This window comes from Haematobia irritans, chromosome 3 (assembly GCF_050003625.1).
Source record: "Haematobia irritans isolate KBUSLIRL chromosome 3, ASM5000362v1, whole genome shotgun sequence".
Classification (NCBI taxonomy): Eukaryota; Metazoa; Arthropoda; class Insecta; order Diptera; family Muscidae; genus Haematobia; species Haematobia irritans.
The window spans coordinates 5,721,253-5,733,622 of record NC_134399.1 but is presented as its reverse complement, the minus strand read 5'-3'; the positions used below and the strand labels follow the sequence as shown (position 1 = coordinate 5,733,622).

At 32.6% G+C, this 12,370-nt stretch overlaps 2 protein-coding genes across 2 annotated transcripts in view; both read left to right on the top strand.

The window, feature by feature from the left end:
* The window catches only part of LOC142228628 (uncharacterized), a 139,191-nt gene extending 132,152 nt beyond the window's left edge, over nucleotides 1–7,039 (top strand). Inside the window, 1 exon segment of the mRNA XM_075299123.1 lies at nucleotides 5,142–7,039. Within this exon segment, the coding sequence (XP_075155238.1) occupies nucleotides 5,142–7,029 (1,888 nt within the window). The 3' untranslated portion in view covers nucleotides 7,030–7,039.
* On the top strand, nucleotides 7,033–8,632 carry LOC142228631 (uncharacterized; the record flags this gene model as incomplete). Its single annotated transcript, XM_075299125.1, has 1 exon — nucleotides 7,033–8,632. A coding segment is annotated over one exon (642 nt), but the record flags the coding sequence as incomplete, so codon positions are not given.
* Between the last annotated feature and the right edge of the window lie 3,738 nt (nucleotides 8,633–12,370).

Below are 12,370 nucleotides of genomic sequence, written 5' to 3'. Positions count from 1 at the left end.
AGTTTACCACTGTGGTATCACAAGGGACTTACTAGTCAAAGTGAGCTTGAAATATCGGGCTGCCACTATACCTAACCACCACAGTGCTCTGTGCCATCTCGTTGAGAGATTAGCAAGAGGATAGAAAGTACTGAAGTATGAAATTTTCGTACAAATCTTGACCTAGACTACACCAGACCAGTATTTTGAAAATTTCGTTTTTGTGAAACTAAAAACCCAATATACCACTTTTGGGAGCCACCGTGGTGCAATGGTTAGCATGTCCGCCTTGCATACACAAGGTCGTGGGTTCGATTCCTGCTTCGACCGAAAACCAAAAAGTTTTTCAGTGGTGGAATATCCCACCTCAGTAATGCTGGTGACATTTCTGAGGGTCTCAAAACTTCTCTAAGTGGTTTCACTGCAATGTGGAACGCCGTTCGGACTCGGCTATAAAAAGGAGGTCCCTTGTCATTGAGCTTAACATGGAATCGGGCAGCACTCAGTGATAAGAGAGAAATTCACCAATGTGGTATCACAATGGACTAAATAGTCAAAGTGAGCCTGATACATCGGGCTGCCACTATACCTAACCACCACAGTGCTCTGTGCCATCTCGTTGAGAGATTAGCAAGAGGATATGAAGTACTGAAGTATGACATTTTCGTATAAATCTTGACCTACACTACACCAGGCCAGTATTTTGATAGACGACATTTTCGTTTTTATGAAACTAAAAACCAAATATCTGCGTGTATTAACTTCATAGATCATGATCCTACTCCCTTATAAAAGTGTCAGATTTATTTTTCCATTTTTAAAATTGTATGCCAATGCAACATATTAATGGTTGCCCCACTTTTGGTTATGCTTCAAAAGGGGGAGAGAGGGCCCTGGAATAAAAAAAGAAAACCAAATCGAATGTATTGGCTTCTCTCAAAGCATCATCAAATTCATGTTAAGTCTTCTCCAAGGAGTCTGATTTAACGCATGCATGTTGCTTGTATTTTAGCCTTATTAATTGGAAATATTCCATATTCATTAATTCTCTCACTTATGAATTTAGTTTACTGGGCTACTTTTTCTAAAAAAAAAAAATAAAAAATCGCAAGCTTTTTTCCAATACTTCATAGAAACTCATTTGTTTTTTCATGCATAAAATCCTTTGCCACCTGGACTACTAGCATTGATTAAGTTGTTCGAGTTATGCTGAAATTTCAACTTTATTACGTTTTATTTTCCATTTATGCTCAATTAAATTTGTATTTGCATTGATAAATTTGTATGCTTTTTTTTTGTTGTCTGGTATTATATGGAGCGGCCATAGCAACCCCTGGGGAAACAGAGGATGCTGTGCTGCGAGTAGCATGGATTCATTTGTTCCATATAAAATTTTGTATTGTATGCAAATAAAATTTTTGCCAGCAAGTTGATAAATATTTATTTACCCACCAACAAACAGGAGGCGTGCTAGCATTTGTAGCATTCCCCCCACCTCTGCCCACAGCCAGCCCCTGAAATTCATATCCATATTTTCTGACATACTATTTTCATATAGCAACAGCAACAGCCATAGGCCGCCAATAGCACCCATTAATCGCACAGATACACCAAACATTCAAGCCTATCCATTCACCATCCATTGGAGTTAGTATCATGAATGAAAAACACATGCACAACACTTGCACTCGCACACAAACACACACATGCACACAAAAACAAAGGTTGCAAATATTGCATTACAAATGTTTATTCACATTTCCATGATGTTAACATATCAACCAAACCAAACAAGCAAACCATCCTTCAACCAATCCTACTACTACTCATCAAGCATCAGCGAGTGCACCGCTAGGCATAGGCCCAAGACTACACGACCATCACCGCCTCCTAGATGGCGAAGCACCCATCCATCCATCCATCCACCCACATCTACAACACTACCAGTAGTGTATACACGTGACCCATATTTTTTTCCTTATATTTTAAGTTTTAAGTGATTTTGATTTTGTTTTAATTGTTCCATGGGTTCGACTATATCCTTTGTTCCTGTGGTTCATCATCATTAAAATATAGGAGTAGACGATTTATTGTATTGTATTTTATAGAATAAAAAGCTTATGGCACATAATTTCATTTTCATTTTTGTTTTTGGTTTTTGTTTTCATTTCATTTCAATATAAGACCACCACAAGGGGTTCACGACTACACATAAAGAAATTTTCATTAAAATTGAGCCAACGAAGGATAGAGGAAAATGCTTTGAGCCTTTGAAAGTGGTATCACAATCGAAGATACTGGCTAAAAGCCTATACTACATCACCTAGGACTATAATTCCATTTCGCATTACTTCGAGGGGGGATTCCCCTTTGTGGAATTATTATCTCTATTGTATTTGAGTCCAAAATTCCCATGTTTTTTTTTTTTGATAATATCGTTTTTTTGTTCTTACGAAGAATTTGTGCATTTTAAAGACTCAAAGTTTCTCTTAAATGAGGACCTTATCTTAGGAAAGACATCGCCAATTTTTATCAAGTTCGTATCCAGAGTCTATATATTAGAAATATGTTTTTCATCTTTCTTCTTCGTACGAGTTTAATTTTCCCTTAATTACAGTGAAACCTCCCAAACTTGGATACTTTCAAATGGGAAACCTCACAACAGAGAACAATTTTCATTAGACACTTGAATCTTAACCTCTCCTCCCAAATGTGGTCAAATTTTAGATGACCCTGGGTGTCCACTTTTGGGAGGTTTTACTGTATTCGTTAATAGCACAAAATATTTCAATATCTACGAGAAAGTTCTATTAACCCGAATTGTGGTGTAATTATTTTTTTTCGAATTTTGAAATGTCAATGGTATGTTTTTCATCGATAAACACAAGAAGATTTAGTGACGGTCTAATGTGTTTGACCATATGGTCACGCTAGTACAGCCCGGTTTAAGAGAAATTTTTAAGAAAAAAAAGAACAAACTATTTAGGAGGAAATTTATTTTTTTTTAAGAAAATTCTATTAAAAGAAAATTTAAGACAATTTCAAAAAAAAAATTCAAAAAAAAAATATTTACATTTAAAAAAAGTTGAATTACTCAAAAGAAATTTATTTATTTAAAAAAAAAAATAAATTAAATTTTAAATTTTTTAAAATTAAATTTTTTAAAGAGAAATTTCTATTAAGAGAAAATTAAATAAATTTTTAAGAAAATTCTTTTACGTAAAAAAAGAATGTTTAATTACTCAAAAGAAAATTTAGTTTTGAACAAAAGCCGGAAAATTAATCGTTTCAACTGACACAATTTTTCCCCGGAGAGAAATAAACCACCCATCTTATGGCGATTTCGATTGGGAAAAAAGGTGCAACATTCTCGAAATTGATTGCAACATATCAAGGACACTGTCATTGATTTTGGATCCTTTATACCTCACAATATTATAAATTACCAATAACGTTAGAATTACACTATCATTTGGGCGAAATGTCAATTAGGGAAAAAGTAGTGTAACACCAAGGCAACATATTTTTTGTTTTGATCAACTTATTTATATGTTTTGATCAACTTATTTGGGAGAAAATTTAATTATTTAAGAGAATATTCTGGTAATGGAAAATTAAAGAAATTATCAAAAAAAAAAAAAAATACCTAAATGAAAGTTCAGAGAAAATTCACTTGATTCAAAAAGATCAATTTATTTAAGAGAATATTCTATTAAGAGAAAAATAAGGCAATTTTCAAAAGACAATTCTTTTGCATAAAAGAAAGCTCAATTAATTATTTATTTTAGAAAATTTTATCTTAATTTTATTATTGGAAAAAAATTTTAATTTATTTAAGAGAAAATTTAATTTGATAAATCATCTCTTTAAGGGAAAACTCACTTAGTTCAAAAAGATAAATTTATTTAGGAGAAAATATAATTATTTAAGAGAATATTCTATTGAGATAAAATTAAGGACATTTTTTGAAAACAAATTCTTTTACATAAAATAAAGTTCAATTACTCAAAATAAATTTTAATTTAAGACAAAATTCACTCATTTAAAAAAGATCAATTTAATTAAGAGAAATTTTCAAGAGAAAAAAGCTATTTTATTTATTTAAAAGAATTTTTTAAATGGAAAAAGATACATTTATTTAAGAGAATTTTTAATTTTTTAAGAGAAAAAATCTAGAAGAAAAAATTAAAGAAAGTAAAAAAAAATCTTTTAAGTAATAGAAAGTTCAATTACTGAAAAGAAAATTTAATTATTTACGAGAAAGTTCAACTATTTAAGAGAAAATTCACTTATTTCAAAAAGATCAATTTATTTAGGAGAACACATAATTATTTAAGAGATTATTCTATTAAGAGAAAATTAAGAACAGTTTTTTGAAAACAAATTCTTTTGCGTAGAAGAAAGTTCAAATACTCCAAAATGTTTTAATTTAAGAGAAAATGCACTTATTTCCAAAAGACCAATTTATTTAAAGGAATATTCTAATAAGAGAAAACTAGTGACATTTTCAAAAGAAAATTCTTTTACATACAAGGAAGTTCAATTAATCAAAAGAAATTTTAATTATTTTAGAGAAAATTCTCTTATTTGAAAAAAAAATCAATTTATTTTGCAGAAAATTTAAGTATATAAGAGAATATTCTATTAAGAGAAAAATAAGGAGTTGTCAAACAAACGCCTTTAAAAGAGTGTCTAACTACTAAAAAATAATTCTTCAAAAGAAAATTTCCTTACTTAAAAGAATTTAATTATTTAAGAGAATATTCTATTAAAAGAAAATTAAGGAAATATCTAAGAAAATTCCTTTAAAGTTTAACTACTCGAAACACAATTTAATATTTGAAGGAAAAATTTAAAAAAAAATTGCATCGCATGTATCAAATCGGTTGCGTTGGCTCAATTATTTAAGAGAAAATTCTATTAAAATAAAATCTATATATTTTTTATAGTTAAACTGGCTCAATTTCAAATGACAAATTTCTTTAATATCACGCAGATTTTTCTATCCACCCTTTCGCTAAACTTAGGATCCATAAAAACGTTGTAAAAATTCTTACAAATCCATTTCATTCCACTCCTTGCACTTTTCTCTCTCCTCAAAATTTGTTTATTGTATTTCTAACTCTCCATCTTTCATTTGTATTTTTCACCCCTTCGTATAGGTCCACATCTGGTCATCAGACCCTGGGTCGTTTACCCTCACAGTCGAATTATATGAGCGGGCCCAATAATGGCAAATATGCCACACTCAGCAAACAGTGTAAGACTTTAGAAGCCAACGACTTTTACTGAGATTCGCTTGCCTGCTCCAATGCAGGCAATAGCAGTATTCGACTTAATAGCATCACCACATCCACCATTAATGGATTGGGAAGAAACTCCATTAAAAGTATGTTCGCCTCAGCGACTCTGCCACGTTCGGCGGGCTCCTCTTTGCGTTCGGTGCTGTCGGCTCAGACAACAAATACCGTGTGTCGCTCAACTGGCAATGGTTTGGATTTAGACGACGACAAGGATCCTCGCGATGTAACCAATAACAGTTTCAATCGCTTCGATCCTAAGTACATAAGTATTGGGCCCAAGGCGGTTAGAGGCAATAATAATTTGAATGTGTTGGCAGCAGCCACTGCCAACAAGTGTGCCACTTTGGGTAGACCACATGGCGTGCGCTATGGAGGATCCCTAAGGGGTACTTCTCCATCGCCAAATTTGCGTAGTGCCAAGACTCCCTCTATAGCAACTGTTTCCAAAGATTATTGCCCCCAACCGGATTGTATACCACAGTCGTATAATGTAAATCCAACGGATGTTATTGTGCCTAGTCAGGCGGCTCAACCTCCACCGCCGCCATTGCCTCCACCAAAACCGAAGAATACATTCACTGAGATACCCGGTACTACGGGAGTAGGTAGCTCATATGCCAAAGAACTGCAATTGCAATTACAGCTTCAACAACAACATCAGCAGCAACAGCAGCAGCAGCACCATCAGCAGCATCAGCAGTATCAATTGCAGGAAATACAGCCGGTGCCAGCTACTCCCATAGTACAACAGAGACCATTGCCAGTTCAGCATCATCCACCGACTACACACATTTTGCCACCATCTGCCGTATACAGCATTGAAAGTTCGAGCTACCAGCAACAACAACAACAGCAGCAACAACAACAGCTACAACATCAGCTACAACAAAAACAACAAGAGCTACAAATTCAACATGAAGCCCCACCACCTCTTCCGCCGCCAACCCAACAAACAATGTCCAGACCTCTACCACCACAACCTTCGACCACACCAACAAATGTTAGCGCTCCAGCGCCACTTGTGCCATTACCACGATCCCTAAATCCCAATTCGATTGTCAATCAGCCCTTACCCGATATACCCACACAGACCCCACAACCACCTTCGAAGATTTCACCACAGCCCCTGTGTGCAGCCAATCTAAATCAGTATCGCTCTCTCCAGAGGCCTCAGCAAGGTAAATTACAATTGCAGCCGCAACAACAACAGCAGCAGCAGAGTCAACAGCAAATACAGCCTCCAAGTTTGCCTCCCAAAAATCGCCACAAATCCCGAGAACACAACTCCAACAATATGCAGACTCTGCCTCCGAAATCGAGCAGCCTAAGGCATCAGCAAACTACTATCGCCGTTAATTCTTATGAACAGGAGAGAGATCGCGAGCGTGAACGGGAGCGACAAAGAAGTCGTGAACATGAACGTGAACGGGATCGAGAAAAACATGAACGGCCCAGGAGGTCAGAAACATTGGATAATGCTCGGTCCAATGCAGCTTACATGGATACACATGTGCCGTCGGGCAAGAAACAACATTCTTATGATACCACACAAATGCCAAGCTACCATCAAAGGCATGCGGCAGCCACCACACCCAATAATAATTTCCATCATACCGCGATTATGTCTCAGAAGCATCAGCAACAACTAATAGCCGAGGCTCAACACCAGCAACAGATGTACTATCGCTCTCTGAAGCGCGGTGGTTCACATGCCAACAATGATATGTATTCAGTGACGGAATTGTAGGAATGCGCCTGCTGCGGCGGAGGTGTAGATGTTGTGAGGCGCTCAAAGTGCACCACGACATCCACCGCCTCTGCCGTAGCGTTGGCAAATAATTCCTGTGCCGCACCCATCCCACTACCGCCCAAGAAACATCAACGTTCCTCCTCCAGCGGAAGAGAACCGCGCGAATCGGCTGTACCGGCGCTTCCCTATAACGCCAATAAATGTGAAGAGCATGAATACGATGAGTATTGTCCAGGGGCCTATGAGCCACAGAGCAGCCATCACCAGCCGTCGACAAGACAATCGCATGTCAGCGGCACCACCTCCACCAAGTATCAACAGAGATCGGCCACATTTGATGTGGCCGATGCCAGAGAGTACGAACTGAAACGACTGGGCAATCGTCGGTCGCAATCACAACAGGCCACCAATCTGAAATTGAATCGTAATGGTGGCATTACGGGTGGCGATCATCACCGTGGCGAAAGGACCCATGATCGCGAGCGGAGCCGAAGTGATCACCGCATAGCCAGTTATGCCTGCGATGACACGGCCATGATGGGTCACATGGGTAACGGGGGCATGGGCCATACCAATCACCACCAGCAGCAGTATCAGCAACAACGACAGCAACAGCGTCGTGAAAAAACATTCAAAGTATGATTTTTAGAGACGTCATAAAAATTTAGCCCCACTACCGAGGGGTCACCAACACCGAAACGGGTGCAAACCATCTATGTGGCCACGTGGTGAATTAGCTGAAAGCAAAACACAAGCAGCCCTATTGGAATGATATTCATTCTCAATTAAAGGCTGCGCACAACGTTTGCCTCTTGCATAGATCTGGCTTGGTTGGTGACTGGTAAAAGGTAACCAAAGTGGTGGCGGCAAAAAGGAGCGGTTTCCTCATAATAATAATAGGTAATTGGAAGCGAAAAAGCAGATGATTTGTGGCTTTTATGTTGAATTGAATGAATTGGCTGTAAATGAGCTGTTTAGTTTATCTCACACACTCTCTCTGTATCTCTCTAAATATATCACGCGAGCTGTTTGAATCACGGGTATTTTGGAAAATGAGAGGCCAATTAAAAAAAAAGCAAAGAGTCCCTTCTATCCCCCAAACGACAAGAATTTTGTTCCCAGAGCTGTGAACATTGAAAACGTATTTAAATGTAATTTAGAGTGTTTTTGTGTTAAAAATCTTGTATGTATGTATTTCTCTCTCTCTCTCTCTATCTCTACTATCTATCTCTCTATATACGTGTTATGTGAAATTTTATTTGTTGTTTTTGTAATATGTAAGAACAACCAATTGTTGTTGTAGTGGAATTTCAATTGTGACAACCCTTAAAACAAAACGAAAAAGGAAAACACATGTAATCATTTAGTATTAGCTCATGCCATAAAAATTAAACTGATCATACTCCCCCCATCCACTCGAAATCCTTTTATTCATCTCTCCCGGTAAACAAAAAAAACTTCTCTCCCATTTCTAATTCTATTTGACCCACCTACTATCCACCAGACAACAGTGGAGAATAACAAAAACAACACACAAAATCTACATACTCTTCTACCAAAAAAAAAAAAAAAAAAAAAAAAAAAACACACAACAACAAAACACATACAAGAGATATAAAAAAACAGATTGTGAGAAATATATATGAAAATCTCCATCTCTCTCTCTCTTTAACGGAATCGTTTTCTCTCTCATTAAGGGATTTTTACATAGCCTCATCATATGTTGTTTTATCTCCAAATGAATGAGAGTCTATGGAAAATCTCTGGCAAATGGAAAAAAGTCAAAATATTTTTCTTCCCCCCACCCTTTTTTTAAGTAAGTCTGTATAGTGATGGGATGTTACTATTAAGTTAAATATTGCCAATTGCTAAGTAATCTCTAATTATTAGTATTGTTTTTATTTAAGAAAAAATTATTATTATTATTTTTATATATTTATACATTTTAACAGTAAGAAGCCGTGATGTATAATTGTAGATATTTGTCATTAGAAAATACTTACACACACTCACTAGTATTACAATAATAATGAGTGTGTGTATTTGATGAAAATAAATGAGTATGAATACACACAAAAATAATGTTTTCAAATTCAATCACGAAATTAATTGATCCAATTAATTTATTTAATTGAAATGTCTTCAATTACAGAAATGATAGTATCAATTAAAAAATTAATTGAAAGTCAATTACAAAATGAATTGATCCAAGTAAAAAAAATTAATTGATACATCAAATTTTGTGATTGATTTTTGTTTCAATTAAATAAATTGTTGAATCAATTAAATTTTTAATTGGATATTTTTTAAAACTCGATTAAGACTTTGATTGAAAAAAATTTCATGATGTAGATTTGTCACTCTCGCTCTGTACTGTATTTTCTATATGACAAACCCATATGGATAGACTATAATTTCCCTCTTAAATTATATTGTTTTGCTTTTCTTTAGCTTTTTAGTTAAATAACAAAAGAAACAAAAAAAAATTAGCAAAAATCAAAATCGTAAAAAAAAGAAAGGAAAATTTACCGAAAACAAACAAAAATGAACAACAACAACTATATTTAATTATTATTATGAATACCGTTGCGAAATGTCAAAGTGGAAAATAATTTTTTATGACGTCTATAAAATAAACCAAAAGAACAAAAACAACTCAACATACCTACAACAAAACAACATCAAATGTAAACAATATATACAGTATATGTGTATTTACAACAATAACAACAGCAACAATATTATTGATGGGAGAGAAATCTCTCTCTCTCTCTCACACGAAAAGTAACACCAAACGAAAATCAAAAAAATGAAAATGTTCAATTTCTTATATTGTTTATATGAAAGCATACATAACAGTGGCATATTCCTAATCTGTGATGGCCTTAAATAAGTTAAGAATAATTTATTTAAGAAATATATTAATATAATTGAATAAAACTTATAAGATTTAGTGCCATATTAATAAATGTTTACAGAAAAAAATATTTTTTTAACCATTTCGTAGAAAAAAATTTTTTGAAATGAAAAAAGTATAAAACAAAAGTTGGAAGTTTAACAAAATTAATAATGATTATGAGATAATTTTAGTTGAGGCTTTAAAAAGGGCTAGAACCATGGTTGTCACTCAAGCCAAAAATAATTTACCAAAATTAGGAGAAAATTCTACCAAAATACTAGCAAAAAAAAATCTAAATTTTGGCAAAATTTTCTATTGCAATAAAATTTGGCAAAAATTTCTATAGAAATAAAATGTTGATAAAATTTTCGATAGAAATAAAATTTTGACAACATTTTCTAGAGAAATAAAATGTTGACAAAATTTTCTATAGAAATAAAATTTTAAATTATTTCCATAGCAAATTTTGCAAAAATTTTAGCAACATTTTATTTCTATAGAAAATTTTGTCAAAATTTTATTTCTGTAGAAAATTTTCTCGAAATTTTATTTCTGTGGAAGATTTTGTCAAAATTTTATTCATATAGAAAATTTTGTCAAAATTTTATTTCTATAGAAAATTTTGTAAAAATTTTATTTCTATTGAATTTTGTTTTAGAAAATTGTGTCAAAATTTTATTTCTATAGAAAATTTTCTCAAAATTTTATTTCTATAAAAAATTTTGTCAAAATTTTATTCTTATAGAAAACTTTGTCAAAATTTTATTTCTATAGAAAATGTTCTCGAAATTTTATTTCTGTGGAAATTTTGTCAAAATTTTATTTCTATAGAAAATTTTGTAAAAATTTCATTTTAGAAAATTTTGTCAAAATTTTATTCCTATAGAAAATTTTGTCAAAATTTTATTTCTATAGAAAATTTTGTAAAAATTTTATTTCTATTGAATTTTGTTTAAGAAAATTTTATCAAAATTTTATTTCTATAGAAAATTTTGTCAAAATTTTATTTCTATAGAAAATTTTATCAAAATTTTATTTCTATAGAAAATTTTATCAAAATTTTATTTCTATAGAAAATTTTATCAAAATTTTATTCCTATAGAAGACTTTGTCAAACTTTTATTTCTATAGAAAATGTTCTCGAAATTTTATTTCTGTGGAAATTTTGTCAAAATTTTATTTCTATAGAAAGTTTTGTAAAAATTTTATTTCTATTGAATTTTGTTTAAGAAAATGTTGTCAAAATTTTATTTCTATAGAAAATGTTATTTCTATAGAAAATTTTGTCAAAATTTTATTCATATAGAAAATTTTGTCAAAATTTTATTTTTATAGAAAATGTTCGCGGAATTTTATTTCTGTGGAAGATTTTGTCAATATTTTATTTCTGTGGAAGATTTTGTCAAAATTTTATTTCTATAGAAAATTTTGCAAAAATTTCATTTTTGAAAATTTTGTAAAATTGTATTCCTAAAATTTTGCCAAAATTTCATTTCCATAAAAAATTTTGTCAAAATTTTATTCTTATAGAAAATGTTGTCAAAATTTTATTTCTATAGAAAATGTTCTCGGAATTTTATTTCTGTGGAAGATTTTGTCAAACTTTTATTTCTCTAGAAAATTTTACCAAAATTTTATTTCCATAGAAAATTTTACCAAAATTTTATTTCCATAGAAAATTTTACCAAAATTTTATTTCCATAGAAAATTTTACCAAAATTTTATTTCTATAGAGTTTTTTTTTTTTTTTTAATTTTATTGCTATTACAAATTTGTGAAATGCCTCTTAGTTGGAGAGGAATATTTTGCAAAATCTACCATTTTTGTTAGAATTCTACCAACTGTGGCATCCGTGGCTAGAACATATTTTTGGAAATTTTTTAATAAATACTCATTTGTTTATAACCCAACACTCAACTGTTCATTAGGAACCATCAGTTTTTTTTTAGCATTTCAATCAAACTAAAGCGCCCTTTATGACAGTTAAACATTTGTCCGAGAGGACAGCATAAAATAATTTAATAAGCCAAGAATTTACTTCATATAGCTATTACATTGTGGGCATTTTTATAAGCTTTAAATGCCAGTAAACAGAAAGTAAATTGGCTCTCCCCTTCCCTCTGGTTAATTTTAACTGAAAAATTTTCAGCAGTTAAGTTCCTAACTGGCATACACCCATAGAAAAAATCATGAACGGCGTGGTCATTTCGAAACGATCCGTTCATGAAAGTGAATCACCACACATGTGTTGTCAAACTGAGAACAGATGGGGTCAATCCGACAACATAAAAATGACACCATACGTTGTCAAGACAACAACCAGCGTTCATTACGTTAATGGTTACGAATTTATAAACAAAATTAAAAAAAAATATTTCCGCTACCGTGACTCGAACCTGTGTTGCCTACACGATACGCGTTAACAGTCGCCTTAGCACA